Below are 27,883 nucleotides of genomic sequence, written 5' to 3'. Positions count from 1 at the left end.
GAGTATGCATGCTGGTTTATTCCTCTGTGGTCACACAGCAGATCATGTCTGACAAAGCACAGTTTGTTCTGTCTGTTCCTGGCACTGTCATTTCAGTGTTGACTAGTTTTGGTGTCAAAAGGAGGGTGTCGTCGTGCTTTGGTGTGGAGCTGTATCTAACCACTGCAGCACTGGATGCCACATTGCAAAATCTCATTGTACAAATATATAAAATACTCTCTCCTTTGTTTCCATGGGCTCGTGGCTGAGCATGTCTGGTCATCTGGTCAAGTACAGTTTGTGTCACCAGTTTCAGCACTAGTTATGTTCAGATGGGAGGAGAAAAGACTGCTGAATTTCAACTCAGAATGTGCAGAGAGTGACCTGACATGGGATGCATTGGCAACAGAGAGGTAAAACAAGTCCCTACAAAGGTAATTTATAACTCTGCTGTTTTAGTTGGCAAAGTGTGTGCATTTACTGAACCAGAGAACACAGCCCAAATACCACAGCACCAAGCCTGTTCCTCTGATCAAATGTTTGTTTATACACTTACAGCTCAAACATGAACTGTGTTTTACAGTACTGCTTAGAAGATCTAACCATGGGTAGAAGTTTCTTTTTCTGTAGTTCTTTTTAGTTCTTTCTGGTAAAAGCAGGCTGAAGCAAATAGCTTCTTTTCATGGGAACTATGCCATTGTTTTAAAAATCAAATTGATGTGGTGCCTTGGAGTCATAGGTCTTGGCATAAACTACAACAGCTTCCAGGGTGCTTGTACTGATTCAGTTGTTCAAGTCCTCTCTTAGCTGTAGCCTGGTTTGTACACCAGGAGCTGCTCTGAACACACCTGTGTGCCCAGCTGGCTGCTGCTGCTGGCTGGGATTTCTGTAATGCCTGGAGATGATCCTGGAACCGTGGGAAACCTGGCATTGGTCATTCTCCATGGCTTCCCAGCTGGGTTGGAATGCTTTCCTCTTCCTCCAAGCATGGCTTTTACTTTGGTTATTTGCAGACAAACTTTTGCTTGTAAAATTTCTTTGCACCCTTCCTATTTGTGTGTATCTCCACACATGATTTGCCAGGGTGTGTAATTCTTCATAATATAATGTAGAGTAAGTATTTTAGGATAGAAAAGCCACTCACCTGGGTCAGTACTCACCTTGAGTACTGTGTGCAGTTTTGGGCACCGCAATGTAAAAAATACATTAAGCTATAAGAAAGCATGCAAAGGAGAGCCACGAGGATGGGGAAGGGTCTGGACGGGGAGCCATAGGAGGGATGGACAGTGCTGTCAGGCACATGGTGAGATTTTTGGGGTGATCTTGATGGTCCCTTCCAACTGAGGTTATTCTAGGATTCCATTAGTGCTGAGCGCGGGGAGAGCTCAGTGAAGAGGAACTCTAGGAAACATCTTCGTGCTCCTTTCTGCTGCTTTCAGCCCTTCTCTGGGGTCAGAGTGTGTGTGGAAGGAGAGCACCAGAAGCTGCTCTGGGCAGAAAGCAGTGCGGCCACCCCGTCCTGCCCGTCCCGTCCCATCCTATCCCATCCCGTCCCATCCTATCCCATTCTATTCTATCCCATCCCATCCCGTCCCGTCCCTCTCGCCGCGGGCCCCGGGGCCCCGCCCCGCATTCCAGGCATTGTTTGCGGCCCCGCCCCGCCCGGGCCCCGCCCGCCCGGCCCCGCCCCCGCGCGTCCCTTAAAGGGGCCGGCGCCGCTCTCAGCCCTGGCCCCGCCCCGCCCGCCCCTACCGGCCGGGCAGCGCCGCCATGGCGCTGGAAGTGGAGCCGTCCGCGGCTCCCCTCAGCTCCTTCCTGAGGGACTTCCCGGCGCCGCTGGGCCCGGGGGAGCCGCTGCCGTGGAGCTCCGCGGGGAGCGGCGCCCTGAGCAGGGCCGAGGTGCCGGGCGCGCTGGCCGAGCGGGCGAGGAGCCTCCTGGGCAGCAGGTGAGGGGACGGTGGGGCGGGCGGGGGCTCCGGCCGGGCTGCCCCGGGGGCGCCGCCGGCGGCCGCTGTGAGAGAGCGGGGCCGGCCCGGCACCGAGGCCGCAGCAGGTGCAGGCGCGGGAGGCGCTTCCTCCTGACGCGGGGCCCGCCGGGGGCGGGGGAGAGCCCTCAGCGTCTCCAGGGAATTTTAGGTTTGGATATTTATTTACTTATTTATTATTATTTCCCCTTCTGAATTACTTTTGGTGACTGTTAATAGCATGCTCCTATTGAAGCCATAGGCCTTCGGCCTTCATAAGATTGTGTGTTCTTTTCAAAGCTATTGCTCTCCCGCTCCCTGTGCGGAGTCAGTTACCGCGATGGGGCCGTTCCGGTGCTGGGGTGGCAGCAGTGAGAGCTCGGGTCCCTCAGGGCATCCGTGTGGGTCAGCTGGAGCCCCGGGAGGGAGGCTGGCCCTGAGGTGCCTCGCTGGGCTGCCAGGGGTAAGGGGCGAGCCAGCTCCAGGGTGTTCAGCTCCCCAGCCCTCCCGAGTGGGACGTGCTCGTGTGGGTTTCTCCAGCTGATATTTACTTAAAAGTTCAGGAGCGCAGTCACACCACTGCTGGAACACGCAGCTCCTCATCAGTGATGCTTCTGTCATCCCCTGACTGCATCCTAATAACCCTCATCCTGAATAGTTTAGACTTCCTCTTTAATGCTGCTAAGAATTCGGGTATGACTTACTTCTTTTGGCAAGTTAGTGCTTCCTCAAGAACAGGTTATCTCCCACCAGTTCCACTCTCTTAATGCACTTGGCAGTAGGGCCTGTGCACTCCAGCTGTTACAAAGTTCCTACCGCAATCTGCTTCACTAACCTGAACAGTGATCGTGAATGGTCCGAAAGAGCATGAGTGGTGATCAGTGCTGTGGAGAGGCTGGTTCTGATCTGGTATGTGCTGAATGTTATCTAGTTACTAGAGGAATTTGATAGATAGTAAACATAGTTTGAATTAATTGCATTTTAAACTATCATCCACTGAGTTTATGAACACCAAATAGATTTTTGTTGTTGAAAGTGTATAGGTGATTTTTAGATATTTAAAATGCCCTGGAAATTTGTCTTAAAAATCAAGTTACTCCTGCATGTTACAGGGGTTATTATGGACATAATATCACTCACTTAAATTGTATGCCTAAATCTGAAGATGAAAAATGCATACCAAAGAAATACAATTTCTTAGTCTGTAGTTTAAAAAGGCCCAGATAATCATTGCATTTTTTAGTTGTGCTTTGACTAAATTGCTCTTGAACAAAACACAGCTGTGTTTTGTTCCACAGCGAGATTGCAAATTCATCACGTGCATTGAATCTTTGAACTCTGTGGAGCAAGAGTGGTTCTGGGTGAATGCTTTAAAGAACAAGGTAATGCCAATCTTGAGCAAATACTTATCACATGGCACCCACTGTGCCACGTGGGCCAGGCTGGTGCTCTCTGCAGTTGATTTAGAGAGGAAGGTATGAGGCTTTAGAGTTATGGGATGTGTTACTCAAACTGCAGTGCTTTAAAATCAGTATTTCTGAGCTGCATGTCTGCTGACATTCTGTTGTTGTCTATTGGGCACAGTAACAAGTGGAAGCAGAAGAGGAATGCTGGTTTTGCAATGCTTTCACCTCACCTGTCACTCCTGGTGTTTACACAGAGAGGAGCCTGCCAGTGTCAGAAGCTTCATTTTTCACATACCTGCCCTGCAGCCAGTTCTGGCTCCACAGCCTCTCTTGTGGAGCTGCCCAATTCCTCAGCAATTAAAAAAAAAAAAAAAAAAAAAAAAGGAAGGGAAAGAGAGCTAAAGAGAGTAAAGCAGAATTGAAGTGCAGCAGTCTACTTATTAATTCTTGTTTTTACAAAATGTTTGTGAAAAACAGAAGTAGATAAGAAAAGTGTTTTTGTGAATTCTCATGGCTGGCTGCAGGCAGCTCTGTGTTTGGGTGCAATGTAGTGTACCTGAAGTGTCAAATGTAGGGATCCCTACAGAATTATAGCTCAGGTTTGGACTCCTAAGACAAAGAGAAACCTCATTTTGCAGTTGCAAAAGGGCTGCATTTTCCTGTTGGGTAGGCTCAGTTCTTGCATGTGTGGAAAAAGACCGATACAGCCCAAGGCCAAGACAGGAGTCTTGTGTTTTGAAATTGCAGGCCTTCTCCTTATAATACCTGTAATTAGGAACTAAAACTGAAGTCTCTGATTGTGTGAGAAATTGCCAACATTACATTTTTTTTCCCATGTTTGCTGCTGTGGATCAATTCAAAATACAGCTTTGAAGGCTAAATAAACTTTTCTGTTGATGTGAATCCTCAGTAAAATAGATGGGGGAGTAGTAAGGAAATAAGAGAAAGAAGGCTGTTAAAGATTTTAAGAAATGGAAAAATAAGGGTGAGGACTGACATTAGAAGACATTTAAATGTTTGTATAAAAGTTGAAGATGTAGAAGGGGCCGGATCAGTGGCTGTGCAGGAGGTCTCTGTAGCTGGGATCCTGCAGGCTGTCATGGCAGCATCCCAAACACATGGAGGGCAGCTTGGTGAAAAACACACACCTTCAAATATCACTCTGTTATTCTGCATATGTTTAACACTCTGAACTGAAGGGGTTACTGGGTGTACCTTGCTGACTTCTGGTGTTGTTGTTTGATCTGTTTCCTGAGTGTGAGATTTCTCTAACATTCCAGCATCACAGAGTGTATTTTACATGGTGATTAGTACTGCTGAAGGGTTTCTGTGTAGATCAAAGTGTTATTGGGAAGTGAGTTTGACACTCAGTCCTGCTGTTCTGCTTTTCCTCTCTGTGTTGTCAGGTACTCCATTCTCACCTGCACAGGTGTTTGGGTCGTGCCCAGAAGGGCCCAAGCCAATCAAGGTCCATGGCCAACAGAGGCCCAGCAGTATCCTTAGATCCCAAGACAACATATGGTGATGTTTAGCTTGTTCTTCCAGTGGCTTGGAGGCACAAACCTTTGTGCCTTTGCAGTGTGAAATGTTGTTCCTCCACTGCTGATCAGGATTTCTGTTGAGAAGAGAATGAGCCAAGAGGCAGCTTTGGTTTGGTCCAACATGGAGTTTCTGAATGCTGGTGCTTCTCCAAGGCTGCACACATCTTTTTACATGGAAGCAGCTGGGTATGTCAGGCTAATCCCTGAATGGCCTAATCTAAAATGAATTATTTTAACAAATTTCTGCAAATGCAGCTACCTTAGCAAACCACCAGCTAAAACAGCAAACCATTTTGCTCTCTGGCATGCCTTGTCCCTAAGTTACTAATCTGGTAAAGTTTTGCAGATATTCTACTTTGAATAGTTCATTTAAATCAATGGAACTGCCTGCTGCTAACTGCAGCTAAACACATGCATAACATTTTGAAGAATCAGAGCAAGCTTAAGTAATCTTGTTTTGCAAAAGTTCAATTAACATACACTTTTGGGTAATAGCTGTGTTCTGATAGTCTATGAAAATAGGTGAATGTGAATGAAGTGACCATTAGTTACTTCCCAGGCTTTAGAAATTAACCTGAAATATTCCTGACTTTGACTGCAACAGAACATGAGATGAAGTCAGACTCCCAAATATAGAAATTTCATCTTCCCTTGATAGGAGCTGAAACTTGTATGGGCATCCTGTGACATATCCAATAACAATGTGAAATTGCTGCAGCCTTCCTGTTGGAGGAGATTTACCACAATAACAGTTGAGAGACTTGGGCTTCCTGTTCTGCCCCCTCCCCAGCGATCTGCTGTTGCCTCAGCATCCTGTTTTGTGTCTTTGTGCTTTATTCTGTAGTGCTCACACCAAGGTGTGGCCCTGGGATCTTTATTTCCAGTGTTCCCTTCTTTTAGAGTAGTTAATTCAGCAATTCTGATATTTTGAGGTCTAGTGTGATTTAGGTATGAGGAGGGGGAAAGGAAAATCTTATCTTGCTTCTGACTTCCCAATCTCTTCTTAAAACTCTATTCAGTCTCTTCCTCTGTGAAAACTACTTTCTACTGTGACCTCTGCTTTTAATAAATTCCCTAAAACCTACTTCCTTATTCCTAATTTGAACAATTTGTTGTAATGCTCTGGTACTTCTTGCTTAGGAGCATGTTTGCATATTTTGCTCTCATAACCTGTGTGAAACACACTTTCTGTTGTTGTTTGAGGATAAATACTCAATTTTGAAACAACATGTTTAGGGTTTAATTGGAAAGTGGCTTTTGTGGAATTAAGCCTCTCCTGTTCTGCTGTGGGGTTTTTCTTCCTGCTGAGAATAAAATGGAAGTAGCAGGTGACTCTTCACTGCACATTTTGTATCAAAACTGTTCAGTAATGACTGAAGGGCCTGAACAGATGGATTCTGCATTCTAAAGCTGCTGCTTCTGGTAGTTTCATAAGAAAAGCTGGGGAAAAACTGCTCCATGTAACCATAAGAGATGGAAATTCTGTGTGTGGCATTGTTTATATATTTGTCTTGATGCCCTCTTGTTCATCTCCTTCAATGACCTGATTTCATTAGCACAAGGAACAACTTCCTGTGCATTGCAGAATGTCAGATGTTCTCTCCTTAATGGATATTATTTGTACTTTTCTGGCTACCATCACCCTGGGAACTCTAGGTACTGCTCTAATAAATGCTAATGCTTAAAGCTGCTTGAGTGGAAACATTCTGTAGTTGATTATAAGAATAAAAAGCAAAAGGGAAATAAAAGCAGCAGACTGGGGAGAAAATACTGAATACAAGCAGCTTTTGTTTATGAGGAAACTTGTGACCTGCTATTATTTTGGCAGTGTGAGAGGATCTTTCACTTGCTGGAGAACTGCTGGCATTTGCAGATCTGCACTAAACCCGCTGCTGATAGAGCTGCAACATGCTGGAAACACACCCTGAGCCTGCAGTGCCAGAGCTGAGCTCTGTGGGATCTTCTGTTCCAGGGCCCATGAGCAGATAAGGGCTCCTCTTCCCTCAGATGTAAGGCAGCTGGAGCTGTGCTTTCAGATATAACACTTCTTTATCCCCAACATGTGTGTGTGCACAGTCTGAAAGGAAAAGAGGATCACACATTGGTGCTCTGGCCTGCAGTAGCACTGCTGCTTTGTTACCATGGCTTTGGTAATAATGTCTAGAAACAAAATTAATCACTTAAAAAAAAAAAAATCTGAAATATAAGTGATCGATACTTGGCCAAGACAGTTGGTAATCTCTTGTGCTTTATTTTATACAAACAGATTTCCTGACAGTACTGTGGGAGAATGTGTGCGTTTGGAGTGGGGGGAATGTGAATTCTTTTGCTTGCAAAATAGGGGTATAAAAATGCAGAAGGCTTTGTGGAAACATGGAGTGTTTGGCATATTCTAGAGAGGCTGTGTACCACCTTCCATGGTGACACAGAGCTCATTTCTCTGCTCCCAGTGCTGAGGAGTATCTTTTTGGGGTCTGCCATCTGCTGCACAACTCTGAGTGCCCAAAGCCACTGTAAGCTGGGCACGGAGCACTGCAGGAGGTCTGTCAGCTGTTTTCAGGCCTTCACAAAAAGTGTAGCTGTAGCTGAGGCTCTGGCCAGGGTGTGGTGGCCTGAGCTTTGATGCTCTGGATGCTTCCCTGTTACCCCAAAAAATCTTTGCTAGAGACTTCTGAATGTACCTCTTAAACTGGAGGGGAAGAGGTGGGAACATCTTTGAACTGGTGACTTGTTTGCAACACTTGCTACAAGTGTCTTGGGGGATTAATGACCCAAATAAAAAGAATGAGTGAGAAGTTATCTTACTGTGTTTTTGCTTCCTAAAAAAACGTGTATATATTTTGGTGTTTTTCTTTCTGAAGACTGGTACTAAAAGGGTCAGTATCAATCTGATGATTGACCTGACATACGTGATTACCCTGTGGCTGTGGTGGTGTGACAGCTGGTCTTTTGAAATTTAAAAAAAAAATAGACAACTAAATTGTATTGCAGAAGAGAAACAAGGTGAACAAGAGAAGTAAGTCCTGTTCTGTAATTTATGCCAAATCTAAAGTATGCAAAGCATCATAATTGCATTCTACTTCTGTGTGTAACTTTATTTTGGCCCGGAGGTATGTTTATCAACAGGAGCTTTGCATAGCTCCATTCACCAGTACTGTGTGTGTCCAGCAGTCCAGAATCTTTCAAGGAGGAGGGTGGCATATAAATTTAAGTGTCATCTTTATTAGCATAAGTATTGCTTTACTCTTTAACTTACCTCTTTTATCTGTACTCAGGTTTTTGAAATAAGTCTTGTGTTTTGCTGTGAGTAGCTGGAGGAGACAAGCTCCCTGCTCCAGCCACTGTTGATCTGACTTCAGCTGCTGGTGAAGCTACAATGCCTCGTCTGCACTGTTACAACATGCTTTAGTTCTTTTAAAATATTTTTTATTGTGGTCAGAACACACCCTTTGTGTTAGCAAAGAAATAGCCTGCAGCAAAGAAATCCAAGGTCTGTTTACTACCAGCCTGTGTGTGCTGAGGCTGAGTGTTTAGTGTTGCGTGTCGGAGAAATGGGGCTAACGTGTTTCTTCTAAGATTCCCCTAAAGTAGCATCCTGTGCATGTAACACACCCCAGCAGCTTTCCTCTTCTTCCCAATGCAGTTGGTTTTCCACTTAGGAAACAGCTACAGTGTTCCTTGTGATTCATGGAGATTAAATCATGCTTGGGTCAGCTCATCACCAGGCTGTCTTGGGCTTCTTTGGAAGGAAGGTTTTAACAATAAGTGACATTCTTCTTTGCTTACAGGAAAGGTTTGAAGTCTGCAGTGGTAATTGCACTGGGTTACTTCTGCACTGGTTGCCATAGGTACTGTGCCTGTTTCCAGATACTCTCCAGCCAAGTGAGACCTTGTAGCTCTCAACTAAAGCAGCATTTTTAATGACACATTTTGTTAACTCTTAAATTCTCTGATTTAGAAGGTGAACTTAGACCTGGTAAATGTTGAACCTGAATGGAAGATGCCATTCCTTGGAGCTCCATTCACTTGAGCTCAAGTGAAAACCAGTCTTGTCAATGTGGTAATGCTGTGATGAAGATTTAATAAAGTAATCATAAATATGTTCTGTTCAGAGCAGAGTTTGAACTAAATAGGTTTGGTAATTTTTAGACTTCTATCTTTATTCAGTGTATCAGAATCAATTATTTGATGTTGTTGCTGTCTGCATAACAAAATCCCAATAAACAACCACTTTCTTAACAGATTTGCTGAACTGTGGAGTGGGAGGAGATACATAGGAAGCAAAGCTGAATGAAGCATATCAGTACTAAGGAATCACAAAATTTCCTTTTTAGGAACTGGGTGGCAACTGGAAAAAGTTGAAGGATGTGACATAATTTGTAAATTTTCTCTTTGTTACAGGCATCCTGTAAGCAGAGGTTTATACATGACTTGTGCATTATATATAGTACTTAGTAGATTTCCTTTTGTTTAAGCTGCCTTTTATGGGCCCAATTGAGCAATTCTGGACTCTGGAAAGCAGAAATGTACAAAATTTAAAATCAAAGTATTAAGCCCTCTTCTGATGTTGAGCTGTGAACCCAGGCTAGATATTTTTTCCTCCAGTATAGCAGAGAAATTCTGAAGATGTCTGAAGCTGTGGCTCTCACTGTGCAGCTAAATGCATTGCTATTTTCTTAATGTTTCTTGTCTCTATTCTTGGAGCTGAAACGTGCTTTGACTAAAGCTTCTGACTTTCAGCAGCGTCAACAACACATCTGACATTGTTTGTGGGGCTTACATTTTCATAATTCTTTCTTTTTCTCTTACATGAACAACAACAGGAAGAAGGATTTTGGAGGGCAGGGGTGCCATTTCTGTTTTGGATGTATTTCTTGCCTGACCTCTTAAAAGATTGTCTGTCAGTGTCAGAGCCATTATAAGCAGGCATTGTTACTTTAAATGAGCTAGGAAAGGAACTGACTCCCCTAAACATATCAGCCTTAAAAAAGAAATAAAAAGCCACATTCTGTTTTCCCTTGATGTGACATGACTGCAGCTAGCACTGAAAGGGCTGCAAACACGTTGCCATCTATTTGAAGTACCGAAATAACTCATTAAATTGGGCCGTCGCTGCCACAGAATGCGTGGCATAAAGCAGGCCTGTGTTGGAGCCTGCTGACTGACACAATGCTTTCTGTTTCTGCCACAGGAGGTACTCATACATGGCTGTGAGGATGTGACAAGGCCCCTCTTTCAGGAGCACAATGGCAAAATGCATTTCAGCTTGTTGTCACTGGGATCTAAAACCCCGCGGCCTTCCCCTCCCTGCCCTTCTGTGCACACAAACCACTCATTGCTGAGCAACACCACACACCAAATGCTTCCACCATTTCATACTCCCCAGCAAACCAGTTCCATGCAGAACTTTCTAAATGTTTCCTGGGAAAACAAAGTCTTGTCCTTGACTTGCACCTCAATGTGGTATTTGCTTTGCTTGGGTAATTCAACACCTTGTGGGAATCAAATGTTCCATGAACAATGGATAAAGTGGCTTTTTATGGATGTTGATTCTTATTCTTCATCGTGCTCATAGAAAATGGCTGGAATGTGTTTTCTATGTATAGTGTAGTTGTTAGTGCTTGCCATGAGACTGTAGTGATTTTAGGAGTTATTTTATAGTAGCCTCCTTTTGGAGTTGGATGAGACTTACTTGTTTACAGATTCAAAAACATTATAGCAAGTGTGTGCATTTATAAATCATGTGGCTTGAATAAAGCATTGAGTGAGCAGGAGATGGTGAGCATACTGTGTAGCATTATTGTGTTCTAGATGCCTACCTAAAAGCTTTGTCTAAATAACAAGTCTTGGAGCCTCTTCTCATCCTAGTCTTGTGTCAACTCTTTGCCTGGCTGGTTTCTTTGGAAAACTTCCAGTCAGAATAAACTGAATTATAAGGGCTGTAGGTTAGCATTAAGCATGACTTTTCTTGTGAAGGGAAGGAGAGTTCCAAGTAACTTTTTTAGAGATTTGCATCTACCACAATGCTGAGATCTTGATGCTGTCTGTGGTGAGATAGTTGACTGCAAGCAAGAAATGCTGTGTAGTGAGTAGAAACAAAATGTGTGTTCAGAGGCTGGAATTGAAGGTAGCAGTTCCCATCTGATAGCTCAAGAGAAACAGGTACCATCTGTGACTGGAGTGTGAGGCAACAGTTTGAAAATATGATTCATACGCTTCTTCCTCTTTACATTCTTGAGAAAGCAGTTGTCTAACTGAGGATCTTACTAAAGATTAGTGTGAATAAATATTGAACATATGGTTTGCTCTACTAGTTTACTAATGAAGTTTGTATTATTGTGTGTAATGGTTTCTAAGTCTGAGGTCACCAGCCATACACTGCGAGGTTGTAGCTCAGTTTAAACTAATGGAGTCTATTTTGCTTTCCCTTCCTTTTCTTACCAGCAGAGATGTTTCACCACTTCTTGCAGCATCATTGATCCATGCTGCAGTTGATGAAGTTCTCCAAAAAGACTTGACTGAATTTAAGCTGCAAAATGTGGAAACAGAGGGAGAAGGAGATGAGGAAAGGTTCACCTGTAAGTATACTTTTCTGTCTGTGGTTTTTCCAGAGGCTGTCTTTCAGAAGAGTTTAGTGTTTTGAAATGTTTCCCAGATTTATTTGGTTAGGCTGCCTGGCAAGCAGCAGTGAAGGGAACTTCATTTGCTTTTGCTGTGTACCTGTGGGATGAAAGGAAGCTGTGCTGGTTTTGTGGGCAGCATGCAAACAGTGTCTGGAGCCCTGACTGATGCTGTGCATTGGCTTTCTTAAAGGGAAGAGTTTGTCCTTTGCCCTTTGGCAGAGTGACCTTATTATTCCCATGCTTTGACATTGCCATCACCACAGTTGTTGTAGAGTCAGACCAACACCTTCAATCCATCCATAATAAACCATCTTGCTTTTGTCTTGGCAACCAGATTCTGGCTCCTCCATATCTTAAATATCCTGAAACTCCAGATCTTTCTCTTGGCAAGTTGCTCGATAGTTTGTGATTTTATCAATAGCTTCTTTTCTTCCCACTCTCCTGTAAAAGTGGGATACTGAGGGAAGAAGAGCTTTGCATGTCTTCTACCTGATGCCTGCATTTTTTCCTGAGTGAACTGGAGAGAGAACAGACCTTGGTGACTGAGTATTGGGTTTGTGCCTTGTGTAACAGATGGTCCTACTGCATTTATGTACTGAAGTGTTTAACATTAGACTTCACCAAACCTTTAGTCCCAGTGCCAAGAATCTAAACAGAGCAGGATGCAGGCAGAGTAGAAGATAGAAATGGAGATGTCTTAGGCAAACCAGTCTGTTCTGTAAGAGGAAATACTCACCCTTGCATTTCCCTGGGATGGATTGAAAGGCAGTTCAGTGTGCCCCAAACAGAGCAGTGCAGTGGCCAGGATATGAGACTCCCAGAAGCCTCTTTCAGCATTCATGTCCAAGTCTAAAGCAGCAGGAGGGGGAACTCAGTTAATTAAGTCGTGCTGCACTCTGATTATGTCATCCCTTGCCCTAATGCTTGTGGCCTTCACTCACTGCAGCTACCCTGGCCTGGGGCAGCACTCTGCCTTGAGGGGGAGCTGGCAAATATGAATTTGGTGTGACCAGGTCATTGCAGCCTCTACAGGAAAGTCAGAAGCAGCATATTGTAACTCACCTAGGATAATTATGTAGGTTTGCACAAAGCAGTTGGAAACTGTTATCAGAGCACCCTGCAGTCACTGTGCTGTGGACTCTTCATTGACTCCTGTGTAATTATTTCTGAGGTGAACTATAGCAGTAATATAGGGCATGAACTGCTATACATTTGTGAGCCTAGGACTGTAATCTGTAGTTCTGTGTCTTACATAAATCTTGGGCCCACAAACCAAAATGAACCCTATCTGAATAATAAAGAAATAATGTTTAGAAACAAGGAGTAATGAGAACTTGATAGGACGTGGACGTTTTCTTGGCTACAAGCATCTGATGTCTCTGTTACTATATGTTGGGGACATTTGCAGAACATTCAGGCTGCTGTTTTGCTCTGAAGGCCATAAAGATAGGGCTGGAGTCTACTTTTAAGCTAGTGCAGGTGAAGTTGGAAAATCCTTGGATGAATTTTGTGTTGAACTAGTTCACATTCTGTCTCACTATTACTTGTTGACAAGTGCCCCAGAGCCCTCCCTGTTCTGATGGTTGAAACCTTCTTTAATTTCCATTTTACATATTCCTGCCTATTTTGTTTCTTTGTTCTTGTCATCATTGCCATTTAGATCAAATCTCTACTGACCATTCATTCCCCTATCAAACAGGATGGAAATTGGCTCATTGTTCAGGTGCTTGAGCTGCCCAATTTCAGCAAGGAACAGCTACCTTTAAAATGTTCATTTTTCTGCTCCCTTGGTTGTACTTGTTTTCCCCTATCTTGTAATTGGTATTACATCACTTGAACTGTACAACTAGAAGGAAAGCTGTTCCTCATGCTACAGCACAGTATGGCCTCTCTTCCTGCACTGCAGTGGTAAATCTGCCAAAAAAAGCATTCTTGGAATGAAAGAGAAGTGATTATATAAAAGCAACGGGGGGGGGAAATGTGTGCACGTGTGAGTGCCACTGTTTGTGGTACTGCAGAAGCATTTCTGCTGTTGAGATACTAAATTCTTTGTCAGATGTCACAAGCTTAATATTTAAACAGCAATATGTGTCTTCTGGTCAGTATTAGTCTAGACATTTAGAAATATGTAAACTAACAGCTGTAGGCAAGGCTGTCAGAGATGCTGTCCTGTTTAGTTATTTTGTGTTTGGCATGATTTAATATCTAAAGGTTTTTATAGCTTGTCCATTAACACCTACATATTAAGCGAATTAAAAGTAATTTTGGTTAGTATGTAGTGGCTGCTCATCAAATATGTGTGTTTAAATTTAGCTTTCAATTCTCCAGGCCCAGTGATGCATCTGAAGCTGGCCAGCTACTGTTGCTGAAGAAAAAAAAAACAGGAGTTACAAAAAGGAATTCTGAGGAAGCTTTAATGCTAGCAGTGTTAGCAGGAGTCAGGATAAAATAGATACAGGAAAGATAGTTCATGCACTGCAGGTCTTTAGAGTATACAGTAGTGACTGGCAAATTATTTTTGTTCTATAAATGTTCTTTTCTGTGCATTTTGAAGTTAGTTGATTTAGCATTTGGGCAGGTTTCCTATTCAAATAACAAAAATTTAAATGGTTACCTGTTTGGAGGGATACTGTGTTGCAAAGCTAGACACAATGCCAAGCACCAAACCATTCAGTCTGATGAGCAAGTTTGGATTAATTGATCTTTGGGATCTGTCCAGAAAAGGATTTGAGTGTCTGGCTGGAGCTTTTCACGCCATGCCCAATGGGTGTTTACAGTTCTGCTCTGTAATGACAAAGCTGGAGAGTAGCGGAAGTGTTCTGTCCCTGCAGCTCCTACAACCATGAGTATTTAAAAAGATAAAGATAACAGCTTAAAATTCTAATCTGTTCAGCTCAACTGTGAGTTGAGCTATTGACCTCAGCAAACATTTTCAGACTTCCTTGTTGTTTCAGTGGAAGTGGTTCAGTAGGACATAACCTGACCCAAAGCCAGGCCAGTGCTTTTTCAGCCCTTGTGTCCAAGACAACAACAATCTCATCTTGAAGGTTTTTCTGATCTTGATGATTCCCTTTTATTTTTCAGTATGTACGAACTCCTACCACTTTATCGTACTGATTTTACTTATGTAATAATAATATTTATGTCTAATATAGTATACTGATTTTTCTGGGTCTTTGTTATGATTTTTGTACTGTAATCACCTCCTTGATAAAACCTCTATTTTCAAAAAGAACTTGCAAGTAAATAAGCTGCCTTTATACTTAATGTTACACTGTTTTCCATTGCAACTTTCTCTCCACATTATTCTCAGGACCTCATTTTAATTCTTGCAGAGCCTGTAAAGGCAGGGTGCTGGATAGGGAAAGAAACTTGAAGGAAAGACAGGCCAAAAGATGGAGTGGTGTAGGAAGGTGGGCCAGAGCACTCACTGTTTTGCCTCTGTGCTGGCAGTGCTGGATGGGGAGTCGCTGCAGCGCTGCTTTTTTAACAAGCTGCGGGACGTGTGCTGCGAGTGGCAGAAGCAGCTGCCGCCGCTGCGGCCCCTGGCGCGTTTCCTGCTCGTGTCCATCCACGCCATCCGCAACGCGCGCCGCAAGATGGAGGATCGCCACGTGCTGCTGCCCGAGTTCAATCAGCTCTTCGGCCTCTCAGTGAGTCTGGACACAACGGGGGGGATGGCTGGGCAGCTTTGCAGCATTGCTGTAAGCACAGGGCCCTGGTGATGGATGATCTGTGAATTTGTTGCCATAAGTTATTTGTCATGTCTGCATTGGAGCAAGGACTTGGTGACTCAGATTGCTGGGGGCCAGTTACTGCCCTGATAAAGAAGTGATGCAGGGAGGATCTTGTGACTTTGGGATTCATGTCATAAGTTATGATCTCGGAAGATGGGAAGTTCACCTTGTGTTATGTTGCTGGAGTTACAATGTGCTTGTGACTGACACGACTTCTGTATGGATTGAGAGCAGCCCTGAGGAGCAGGACTTGGGGGTGTTTGCTGATGAGAAGCTCAATGTGACCCAGTGATGTGTGCCTGCAGCCCAGAAAGCCAAATATGTCCTGGGCTGCATCAAAAGCAGGGAAGGCAGCAGGCTGAAGGAGGGGAACCTGCCCCTCTACCTGCTCTGGTGAGACCCCACCTGCAGAGCTGTGCCCAGCTCTGGGACTCACTACACAAAAATCAGAAGGAGATCTCATGGAGCGAGTCCAGAGGAGGCCACAAAGATACTGAGAGGGCTGGAGCACCTCTGCTGTGGAGACAGTCTGAGAGCTGAGGTGGTTCAGACTGGAGAAGTGAAGGCTCTGGGGATGCCTTATAGCAGCTTCCAGTGCTTAGAGGGGCTACAGGAGAGGGGCTTGGAGCAACCTGGTCTAGTAGAAGGTGTCCCTTCACATGGCAGAGGGGCTGGAATTAGGTGGTCTGTAAGGTCCTTCCAACCCAAACCATTCTGTGATCTGGAGAACAGCAGTTGTACAAGTGCAGTTCATGAAACTGCTGCAGGACTATATAAGCAGCAGTCTGCTGCTTCAGTGCCAGGTTATTCTTAAGGACATTAAGTGACTGACAGCAAACAAAGAAAAGTAATTGGCCTGCAAAGTACTCATCTTATCCATTTTATACCTGTATAAATGGACTTAAATTGTCATTTATACAGAAGAAAGCCCAGAATAAAGAATCTTTGCTTGTTGGTAACAGTCTGAGCTATTTTGGTTTTGACCATGAATGTCTTCCTCTCTCTCTCCCTGCCAAAGGATGATGTTGATCGTGCTTACTTTGCGGTGTTCGATGGCCATGGTGGAGCGGATGCTGCCAATTACTCAGCAACACACTTACATGTCAACGTTGGGTTACATGAAGAGATTGTTAAGAATCCAGGTGAAGCCTTGAAATGCTCTTTCCAGAAGACAGATGAAATGTTTCTTTTCAGAGCCAAAAGAGAGGTGAGTGGGTAGAGATTAATTCCATTGTTTTTAAATAACACTGAGAACTGTTGGACAATGTGGTATTATCCAGAAAATTCTGACAGTACAGTTAATTTCAATCACTGGCTTCTTTATGAAATTATGCTACGTGTAAAGATTTTGTTTGATCAAATTATTTCTTACTTTGAGGAAAACCAGTGCTTGGGAGTTCAAGATGAGTAATTGAAAAGAAGTGCTAAAGTGATTTAAATGATTCTGACATATCAATTATTTGAGAAAATACTGGTGCCTCCTTGTCTAAACCAGGCAGCCTCTAGATGTTCTGCTGTCTTACCTCTTACCTGGAAAAGAGATTTCTTTCTTCCTGATAATATGGTTGCTATCTTCCTCTTTCTTGTCCTACTATTAGTGTCAGTGGTGATTGTAAGTGAAAAATGTGTTCTCTGATTTAAATCAGACTCCTCAGTTCATTAAACTTATTGATTAAACTTTGAATTAAGTTGGTCCAATGAACAATTCTGTCTTCAAAACCACATTACACTGTTTGAGAACTCTTATTATAGCACTGCTGTGGAAGTACTCATTGTCAATATCTTTATTTCTGTCTATGAGGTATGAAAGAGAGACCAGCATTGCATAAGGTCTGACTCTCACTCATCTTTTCAGGGAATCGAGGACAGTTAGATGTTTTTCCTTTGTTTGCATTCTCATTTAAATACCCAAGGATAAGGAGATCTGTGTGGAGCAAGGTATCTGTAGTTGCTAGGGTGGAAAATGTGAAAGGGATCGTAAAGATGTGTTTGTTTGTGAAGTGTTCATTCTACTGAAATTCAGATCCTTTTGCTTTTCTGCATGTCTCTGTTTTAAACAACAGAGCTCTTAGTCTCCTAGATCAGTTTTGGAATTAATAGCAAGAGAAGGAAGAACGTGAGACAAAATTTATCATCTGCATATTAGAAAATACATTTATAAATAGTTTATTTCACATCTCTCTACTATCTTGTACCCTTTTTTCAAGTATCTGAATTAGGATTAGCAGGTCTAATGTGCTGCATTTAGTGTGATCAAAGCTAAGTTTTCAATATTGCCATATATCCCAGTAGGGCTGTTGAATATTCACCTGACACCCCTGATTTCCTTCTGTAGAAGCTGCGGAGTGGCACAACAGGAGTGTCTGCATTGATTGTAGGGAACAAACTGCACATAGCATGGCTGGGGGACTCTCAGGTGATGCTGGTGCAGCAAGGGAAAGCTGTGACATTAATGGAACCTCACAAACCAGAAAGAGAAGTAAGTCTGACTTGTTTTTTCCTCTTAAGTTGTGTGATGTCAGATTCTCTCCTGAAACCTTTTGGAGTCAAGCCTTTTTAAGTGATTGGTGCTTTGCATAATTATATATCCTGTATGTTTGGATGCATGGAATTAACAATTTCTTGTTTTGTGCTCACTCCTGTGTCTTGACAAGATGATCCTTACACCTTACGTGCTTGGAAGTACTAATGAATGGTACTGATAGTCCTGACTTCAGTTCCTGCTTAGACTACTCAAAATTTGCAGTAATTAAAGACTTTCAAAGGCTTTTTTGTGTGAATTTAAATCTGCCTGTTACAGAATTTTTTAGTAATTTGAGATAAATAGCAATTCAAAATATTAGCATGATGCAAATCTTTCATTATATGCAGTACTGTAATTGAAAAGCTAATGCAAATCTATTGGCCTAACTGGCTTAAAGTGTATTGTATTTCCTATCTATTTTTATAGCCAGACATTTTATTCCATGAAATTGGATGGAGACTTTGCAAGTTTAGCTAGCATTGCATGACCCTTTGCCTTCACTGCATGAATATTTGTAACAACCGAGTAGTTAAAGGAATACCAATGCAAAGACAATTGTTACTTAGCTTAGTTATTGTGTATTTCATTCTGAACATTTATATATTCACCCAACTGCTGTATGGAATGGGAAGAAGTGGCAGGAAAATTTACACATCCGTATAAGAAAGCATATGATGATACAGAAACTTGAGAATTCTGCTCTTTTGTGGACAAGCCGTAGCAGGGATGGAAAGTAGTGGCTTGTTTCCAGTAATCCTATGTGCCTGTTTCTGTGCTAGATTCTGATATGTGTGTTTGCTATATTCATTGTAGAAATACAGAAGCTGGAGCAGCAAACAAAATGTATTCCACTGTTTTTCAGGATGAGAGAGCAAGGATTGAGACTCTGGGTGGCTGTGTAACCTACATGGACTGCTGGCGGGTTAATGGTACCTTGGCTGTTTCCAGAGCAATTGGTGAGATAAACCATTAAAATCTGTAAACTTTGGATTCAATTTGATTGAAACACAGCACCTGAGACTGTGTTTACTGTAAATGGTGTCTTGTTCAGCATCAAACAAATAGTAAACTACTTACTGTCTTTCCCATAAGGCAAAGACTCACATGGCTTGCAGCTACATCAGCATATTGGTTTTACCATGAGAGTAAAATATTGGTTTATTTTACATACTAGCCATGATAGTCCTATTTTTTCCCTACTACTAAGATCTTGCTTCCTATAAATGCCTAAAGTACTGTAATGTTTTACAGCAGTTTAACAAATATGCAGCATTTAATTTGTAAAAGTGGAGGAAGCAATAAATGTTTGGCTAGCCTTTTTTATGTGCTCAAATGTCTGAATTGTGAGGGGTTTTGTCCACTTTAATATGAATGTATCTTTCTCCTAACTGTGGATCTTTCTGCTTAGGTCAAATCACTGCATTCTCCTTCAATATCCAGCAATTTAGGGCATTTTAATTGCAGTATTCTCACAATCTTATTAAACAAGCTTACTTTGCTAATTGCCAATTATGGCAGAAAGACAAAAAAACCCTGAGCAATACAGTAGATAAATGTAATGTATGAGTGGGAGCAGATTAGTATGGAATTTGTATAATGCTACTTGGATCAGTAGGAACTCATGTTTGGTAAGTATGTCCATACAAAACTGATAAACTAAACACAATGAGCAGATTGTTAGGACATTGTCATGTATATCTGGATAGTTGAGAAAAGTTTTATTTTCATGGCATTCTGAAGGCTGTACAGGAGGCACATCTGCAACATGAATGCCTGACTATCTCCTCACATAAATATATTTCTGAGAGAAAAAACTTAGGAAAAAATTCCTTATTTTCCCTGCAAAATTAGGGGGGGGGTTTAAGGAGTTACTTTAATTTTTACTTTCTAAGGGGTTGCTTTTAATTTTTAATTAAAAGTAACTCCTTAGAAACCCACTGGATTTATGTAGGTTCCAAGCATCCTTAAAGAAACAAAATCTTTGTGCTTATTCCATGGCTTTTAACTACTTTCATCCTGCATTAGGTACCTCTGGAACAGGATCTGGCCATCCTTGAGGATGGTAAAAGCAATTGATGGGTAAAGAAGTACCTGTTTTTATCTGAAGTAATCAAGCCTTTGCTTTGTATGTTTGTCTCAGGTGACATCTGCCAGAAGCCCTATGTCTCTGGTGATGCAGATGGAGATTCCTTTGAGCTGACTGGCTCAGAAGATTACCTACTCCTTGCCTGTGATGGATTCTTTGATGCCATCAAGCCCCATGAGGTTGTAGACTTGGTGCTGGATCATTTGATGCAGACCAAAGGAGTGGGGCTTAAAGCAGCAGAGAGACTGGTGGCTGCTGCCAAGGAGAATGGATCCAGTGACAACATCACTGTGCTGGTGGTCTTCTTGAGGGATCCCCAGGACATCCTGGCAGACTGTGTCAGAGACTCTAAGAGCCCTGGGGTTGATGATGGTGCTCAGGGCTCACCCTTTACCCTCCTCAGCTGTGAGGCAGCAGCCGCACAGTGACAGAATCTGTTTAGTCCAGAAGGTTCAAGTAAGTTCATGTGAGGAACTGCTTTCCAGTGAAGAAGCCTCTAATGCAGAGGGCACAATGTATCAGGAAAAAAGACAAATGGACAAATGTGGAACAGAAAGGCAAGACCCCTTTTAGTGAGTTCCCATTTGTCTTTCTCTTCTCCCTTTTCTCCTCCCTCCCCTCAAAAAACACTGAGCGGACGTGGAGATTTGTACAGCTGTTTCATTTCTGGGAGCAGGCACTGAAGGGTGTCCCAGGGCTGTTGGTCATAGCCCTCTGTCCTGGAAGGGTAAGAAACCATAGTAGGTATAAGCTAATGGATGAGAATATGCATTTCATGAATTCTGGGTGAAAATTTGAATTAGTGCTTTGAAAGAGCACTGTATGTTGTACTTAACTGTGATGTTACTTTGGAAGGTGGAGGGGAGAAGCTGTCCCCACCACAGAAAAGCTTTTTCCTGTCTGTGTTCTGTAGGAACAGACTTGGGGTGCAGGGACTGGCTGACACCAGTGTGCTGTGTAAGGTGCTTTTGGTTTGTACCAAAGATAGTACAAGAATGATGTGGCCTCTTTATTCAAACAGAAACATTTAACATTTGTGTGTAAGGAGAGGAGAAAATAAAACTGGATGCTCCAGAAAAGCAGAACTAGCTAGAACTATCCCAGGGAAAATGATAGAAAATCAACTGCTTTCTGGGATGCTCTGGTTTATAAACTGGAATCTGATATTTAACTGCACTGAATTATTTCTCCCTAACAAATATGATTATTGGCTATTTGGCAACCTGAAGAGACCCCTCTTGTGGTATTTGAGAGAGAGCTTTACAGTTTGTGTGCTCAAGCAGGTAAATGTCCTCTTCCTGCCACTATTTTGTGTACTATAACAAAGGATGAATTTATTTTTCTTTTAAGTGTTTATTTGTTAATTTTCGGAACTCTACATTTGAGGAATGTTTTGCAGTGTTACCTTACTTTGTTGTGGTTTTTATTTAAACTGGAATTTTCAAGTGGCTCTGTCTTTATTACCTGGTGTAAAAAAACTGACTACCCTCAAGTGCCTTAAATATTTCACCCAAGGATTTCTGGCTGCCTATCATGGTCTGGGGAGCCAGTTCCTAATTTTTCAAATGTGACTTTTTGTTTTCATTGATGCACTTAAATGTTTCAGTTTGTGAATTATTTTTGTGGTAACTAGGTTTCAAGAAAGCATCTTTCATTGTTGCCAAATCTTGTGGTTTGTAGTAAAAGCTTCACTGCGACTTACTCCCTGCCCTGTGCAGAATGCTCTAGAGGTTTAATCATAAAGTAACAATCTGAGTAATGATTTAATGTAAAAAGTAACTTCTGGCCTTCACAAAAAAATTAGTAGCACAAACTAGAAACAATTTAGTAACAATTTTTTTCCTCGTGGAGGTTAATTTGGTCGCGCTTCATGAACCTTTTGAGTCAGAATAGCTTTCTAAGAACTGTGAAGCTCAGAGGATGAAAGAAGTGTAATGAATATGTGAGGGTGTTTGCACAACTGCTCCATTCATTACATGCTAGAGCCTGTGGTTGTGTTTTGTCTTGCCTGGCTAGCAGGACTCAACAAGATCTGAAGGCTCAATGGTAAATTTGTTATTAATTTCAGTGTCTAAACAAGAAGTGCTTTGCATCTGGCAGCAAGATTGTATGCTACATTTAGAAGCACATGTCATTGCAATATGTCAGTCCTATTGGTTAAAATATGGTGAGCATTAATGCTGCTTAGGGAGGAAGCTGAGGTAGAAGAGCTGGATGGCTCAGAGGAAGAACAGAGCAGCACTGTCTGTGTCCCCAGCCTCTGGATCCTTTGCTGATGTGGGATGGTGCAGTGACCCCAAGGCTTTTGCTGGAATTACTGAGGGTGATCCTCCAGTTTTTAATGTAGGAACTCCTCAGTGACCTCCTCTTCACCACACAGCAGCTCAGACAGCAACTGCCTTCTTTTGGCACAGGGGCTGTTCTGCTGAGAAGGCTGTAAGCAGTTTTCCACCCTACATTTTGGTGTCTTAAAATGTGTGGGGAAGGATTTCCATTCTGGCAGCCTGGTGGGGTGGGCATCAGTGTTTGTAGTGAACCTTCTTCAGTTAAGGGAGCCCTTAGGATTGTTCAGTCACCTCCTTGGATTTATCAACTCTTCTGTCTTTCTAGCCAGATTTTCAATTCCATGCTAAATCCTGATGACCACTAGTGCCTCTTGGTGTCTTAGAAACAGTTCTATTATTAATAGAGTAACAATCATGCAGAATTGATTGCTATCTGAGGGTTATCAGGGGAGGAGGAAATGATTGTATTTATGAAGGAAGGTGTGAAATATTGCTAAGTTCATTATATTGGTTTAGTTTCAGAAATTTGCCAAATTTCCTCAAAGGTGAAAGGGATTGAACAAGCCAAACTCTTTGTAATGGTTATTTTTTTCAACCTTTTCTGGGCAGATTTGCATTACAGAGGAAAGTAAGTCCTAAGTCTTTTGATGGATGCTTGCAGCTATGTGAGAATATAGTTTTTTGTTTCAAATTTGATAATTTCTTTTTTATGGGAGCTAAGTGAAGTGGGCCTTCAGAAAGCTGTCTGTGGCAATCATAAAATCTAATTCTCAAGCAATGCTCTAGGGAAGAAATTCTGCGTTCTTAGAAGCTGTTCCCTTACATTTACATTCATTCTGACTGACATAGTGCTTCATTTCTTTGAGATGTAAATGAATAGGAACAGTCTTTGAGAAGTCAGAGAGATTTCAGCATGGATTAAAAGTATTTCTCTCATTTTCAGATACTTCTTACTAGCTTTAAAAAGGCTGGTCAGGTCAACAGAAATTGTAATGGGTCAAAAAAGACAGTTTGTATCCCATAGCTGGAATAAGTAATTCCTGATGTGTCATCTACAGGAAAACCCCAAATACAGTTTGGGGGGGAGCTGTAGAAATCAGCTGAAGAATTCAAGACAAATGTTCAATAATTTTCACATTTTACTAGACTCCAAATGAATGTCTGCTGAGTGCATTTTAGCACTCAGTAGAAGAAAAATTGCTCTTTAGAGGAGCCTGAAATTTTAAAACAGAGCACACCTAAATTCTTTTGTTGTTTGGCTGGAAACTGACTTCAGTTCTTCTGCTTAGTGGGTATCCAACATCTCTTTTGCTTGTGGGTAATTCATGCTTCTACCTTCCCTTCCTTTCCCCATCCTCTCCTTCCAAGCCACACACCTAAGACAGTGAATATTCTGGGTCTGACAGAGACAAGATGAAAGTTTTACAAATAACATTTGTTTGGGGGGTTCATTTTGGCTTTTTTTTTTCCTGAGAATACGGATGATAGAAAAGCAGGAAAATTCTTAGAACAGAGAGTGATTAAGTAAAATCCACCCTCTGAGTGATGGAGGAGTGAAAGAGAGAGACAGGAATGCATTTAAGTATTATTAATGCCTATTTTAAAAAGGAAGTGGGCTGGAAAATAGAGCTACAAATGTCAGTTCTTTAGAGTGAAATACCAGTGCTTGAAAGAATTAGAAACACACCCATTAAAAAGGCAGAGCTCAGCTGTGCTAACTCTTGTCTTCAAACAGCCAAAGAAGGAATAGCACTAAAGTGTCCAGGGTGACTTTCTGTGACCCCTCAACACCACCATGGCAGCTAATGCTCCTAAATGGATTTTTCCAAACATCCTCCTGTGCTCAGAGGGAGCAGCCAGCCTCTGCAGTTCCTGGTCACTGTGCAATGCTGCTGTGAGTAAACCTGTAGTATGTTCATGAGTGGAGGGGCTGGTGAGCCCTGCAGGATGAGTAATTGGGCACCAAGTGGTTACAGCAATGCTGGCAGCTGAGTAGTGTTAATCACTGTGATGACTTTAATAGCATTTAATAGACACTTCTCTCCATTCAGAGTCAGATGTGATACTGCTCTTTTAAAATGCATTTCCAGTGCCATTAACCTTCTGTCATGAGGAGCCACTAAAATTTCCACTTTCTTGTTGGATATTGGGAAAAGTGCTTCTCTTGTTTTCTGAATTCTGGAGATAACTTGGCTGTCAGCACTGGAAAACCTGTGCTCAGCTGATTGCTTAAATCGGTTATTTGGGGTTGAAGCTTCCCTCCCAGGTGAAAAAAAACCCAAGAAACCAACACCTAAAAACTAACCTAAAAAAGGTGTTTCCAAAATAAGTGGCTAAGAACTTTTGTAATTGGTATTTGTAAATGGCCTTGCAAAAAAGGTACCCAGCAAATACCCTCCATCTATAAAGGGCATAGACAGTAAAGTCTAAGTTAATATTGCAGCTCTACTCTTAGTGCAAATTTGACTCTGTTGATTGAACTATTTGTGTTCTTGTGGATGCAGGTACTGGATGTGCAGCACCAGCCATTGTCTGTTTCTAGTCTTACAGTACTGGAGTATCAAGCAAATGCTTTAGGGAGCAGGTGGGGGATGTTAGCCACAACAGAGCAGATTGCAGATGATTCATGTATAATTTAGCTCTGGTTAAGCCTGAATTAAATTTCCCTGCTTAGTTCTATTACTGTCCCTTTTGCAACTGGGCCTGTGTCTTCAGACAAATTCCTACTAGGAAAAAATGGTTCATTCCCCCTTTTTGAGGAGCAAACTCTTCTGATGAACAAAATGCCACCCAGGAAGGATTGGGGAAGGAGAAAAATGAGCTTTCAAATGAATATGAAACTGCCCAATCTACATGAAGTTATGTACTCTCCCTAAACACAAATTTATAGCAGCTCTGGTTGCATTCATCAAAACCTTGCAAACAGCATCAAAACCAAGAGGCTGGTCCTCTCTGTGTTACTAAATCGAGCCACTCAGCCAGCCAGCCCTGTGGAGTATTTGTTTTGTAGCATTGACAGTTCTTAAGAGCTAAGCCAGACACTTTCTGCATGTGTTTTGGTTAGATTTTATTTAATTTAAAGTTATTTTTATTTATATAAGTCATGTCAGTTGAAAAGTAAACAAATGAGACTTGAAGGAGTGACTGCACTTCTGAACATGTATCTGTCATAGACACTTGTTCAAGTAATGCCTTAAAATGAGCTGGTAGGATCTTGTGACAGATAACCTTATCTCTGCATGGAACAGGAAACCAACATCTTCCAAAGAATCACATAAACCTTTATTTTGGTGAGACCCATCAGACCTGAACACTCTTCTGTGTCCCTGGTTTAATGCATGTTCCACGCTGCACACGCTGCTGCTCATGCGCACAAAAATAAACAAGGGACAGCTGTGTTGGCCACATAGAAAATTTAGCAAGATGCAGCTTTTGTTAAGTAGGAGAGGACAAAATCAATAGGAAAAGAAATGTTTTCAAGCTTCTTGGAATGCAAACAATAGAATAAAAAAAAAACAGCCTAGAAGAGTTGGCAGTGCACTGTCGGCTGAAAACCACTGTTTCAAGCAAATGAATTTGGCTGTGTTGTAATGTCTGTTTTATTTTGATAACAAACTCCTCTCAGTCAGAGTTTTATGTCTTGTTATGTGCCTTTTGGTTGAAGAGACAAGATACATCCAGTTCCTTAGAAAGTTAAATATATCTGGTCTTTGTGACATGCTAGATCCTGATTATTGACTTTTCACTCAACTCTTAAGCCTGATTACTAATTTCCAGGAGATATTAATATATCAAATGCTGAAATTATTACTGATTAAATGGTTTTGGAGTTCCATGCAAGGAAACGTCATTGGTCCTTCCTGATCAAGTGGATCACTCCTTGAAGTTATTTATCCCTTTCAAGGCCATACATTAGGCAGGTAAAAGGTTTGTTGCTGTGGCAAATGGAGCTGGAATGTGTGACCATGATCCCTGCCAGGAGCTATTCATCCTTTTATCTAAGCAATGATGCTTCTTTTTAGATGTCCAAGGATAAAGAGATAATAGCTAGGAAACCAGGGTGAAACCTTTCTGAAAAAGCATTTGGCTGAATATTGCATGATTAATGCTGCTTTCTTTGTCTGTTTTCCCCACTTTTTTTTTTTTCTTTAGTGTATTTAATAATAGCAAGATTTTTTTAAATTTTGGGTCAAAACTTTATACTGGCAAAAAAAGGCCAGTATAAAGTTTTTAAGTTCCTTTAACTTAATTACTTTAATTACTTTGAACTTCCTCTTCTGCAAGGCAGTTCTGCTCTGTGTCCTTCCTACTTTATTCCCAATTTTCTTTTCCTCTATCTTTTATGTCCTTTTACATTGTCACCCTCTCCCTCTCCAAAATGCTGCTTTTTAGGCTATATAATCTGTTGCCTGTTAAGTCAGTTTTGTTGCCATTTTGTAATTTTCACTTCATTTGTGTCCATAGTGAATTTGGTCTGATTTTTGGAGGCCTGCAACACCAAGAGTGTAAAAACAACCATGTCAGCTAGGAAGATAAGAGACTACAATAACTGTTGCTTTGGCATGGACCAGTATTGGATATGTAAGAAGAAAACTCTGAGATTTGTATTTTACTTCATAGGAATACTTAAGCTTATTTCAGGTAACAATAGCTCTCACCCTGATTACAGGAGTTCAGAAATGTTCTTGTCTGTCTTTCCTTTTTCCTGCAGATAGTATGTGTTTTCAACTATTTGCACTGTTGAGAGTGGGGGAAAAGCTTTCTGCCTTCCTTGCCCTCCCCAGCTCTCTGTCCCAGCCCAGCTGAGCAGGGTGGGAGCAGCAGCACAGCCCCAGCTCAGCCACCTCTCAGCCAGTGCCTGCCCCGCACTGTAACGCCCGTGCTTGAGGAGGGGTAAGTGAGACCTCTGTAACTACTCCTGCTGACCTAAAATATATCTTCTTATCAGTATTAAAACAGTACAAGAGCAGAGCTGTTGCTTTAGGCACATTTCTTGCCACTGTGTTGGCTGATGAATATTGAATGGAAGTAAGAGGGCCAGTGACTTTGAAATAGGAGCTGTTAGCCAAGTTTTGTAGAATCATAGTCCTTATTTATTTTATATGCTAATCTGCACTTGTGACCCTGAGCAGAAAAGCTGCAGTACAACAGGTTTTATAAGCTGTGGCTTAACCAGTTATCTAGTCTCTTAAAACTCTTATTTAAGCTGACTGGTTTTATGCACAAGTTGAAAACCTGTTGTCATTATCATTAAATGCTATGCATATTGTACATTCATTTACTTGGATTGTTCTAATAGTGCTTGTGTGTATTATGCTACATTACCATATTTTTTATATATGTATGTATTGCATGAGGTTTAATTGTTGGGAATTTTTTGTACTGTCACTTTTGTATTCACACAGTGCCTCGTGTACCTATTTGCATATTGCAAGAAGTTGTTTCAAAACAGTGATTGGAAACAGGTGGGGATAAGAACTTGCCACTGTAGGATCTGATGGTTCTGAAGTATTAATAAAGTATAGTGACTCAAAGCACTGTTTGTTTCTTTTCTTAAAGATCTATCTCATTCTAATATTTCAGGTGCCTCATGTTGCAACTTTTTTCATGTAGGTCATGTTGTACATCTTTGAGTGGTTACCCTGTCTCACCATGTTACCTTCCTCCATAGGGCTTTTCTGGGAAAAGAGATCAGTGGCAGCACTAGAAGGAAGCAATCCTTGGGATTACACAGTGTG

General features: G+C 41.9%; 1 protein-coding gene across 4 annotated transcripts; it reads left to right on the top strand.

The window, feature by feature from the left end:
* The first annotated feature begins 1,732 nt into the window (after positions 1 to 1,732).
* On the top strand, positions 1,733 to 27,679 carry PPM1F (protein phosphatase, Mg2+/Mn2+ dependent 1F). 4 transcript variants are annotated; one of them, XR_009419662.1, is made up of 8 exons: positions 1,750 to 1,925; positions 11,338 to 11,468; positions 14,967 to 15,166; positions 16,269 to 16,457; positions 17,586 to 17,729; positions 18,637 to 18,730; positions 19,915 to 20,432; positions 26,610 to 27,679. XR_009419662.1 is itself a non-coding variant. In XM_059484879.1 (8 exons), exons 1-7 carry the CDS (start codon positions 1,750 to 1,752, stop codon positions 20,286 to 20,288), a joined length of 1,308 nt encoding a protein of 435 aa, XP_059340862.1. In that variant the 3' UTR covers positions 20,289 to 20,316; positions 26,857 to 27,679. The 4 variants fall into 4 exon arrangements, 3 of the variants coding, with proteins under 3 accessions (XP_059340860.1, XP_059340862.1, XP_059340861.1); XM_059484879.1 differs by having other exon boundaries at positions 19,915 to 20,316; positions 26,857 to 27,679; XM_059484878.1 differs by having other exon boundaries at positions 19,915 to 20,316.
* The last annotated feature ends 204 nt before the right edge of the window (positions 27,680 to 27,883 follow it).

This window comes from Ammospiza nelsoni, chromosome 18 (assembly GCF_027579445.1).
Source record: "Ammospiza nelsoni isolate bAmmNel1 chromosome 18, bAmmNel1.pri, whole genome shotgun sequence".
Taxonomy (NCBI): Eukaryota; Metazoa; Chordata; class Aves; order Passeriformes; family Passerellidae; genus Ammospiza; species Ammospiza nelsoni.
The sequence above is the reverse complement of the archived record's forward strand: the minus strand, read 5'-3'. Positions and strand labels throughout refer to the sequence as shown.

Bases quoted from the DNA above. Each gene is read 5' to 3' on its own strand.
- PPM1F (XM_059484877.1), top strand. From the start codon at position 1,750: ATGGCGCTGGAAGTGGAGCCGTCCGCGGCTCCCCTCAGCTCCTTCCTG. The intron at 11,469-14,966 runs GTAAGTATACTT...CTGTGCTGGCAG, and splicing joins AGATGAGGAAAGGTTCACCT to TGCTGGATGGGGAGTCGCTG. The intron at 17,730-18,636 runs GTAAGTCTGACT...ACTGTTTTTCAG, and splicing joins CTCACAAACCAGAAAGAGAA to GATGAGAGAGCAAGGATTGA.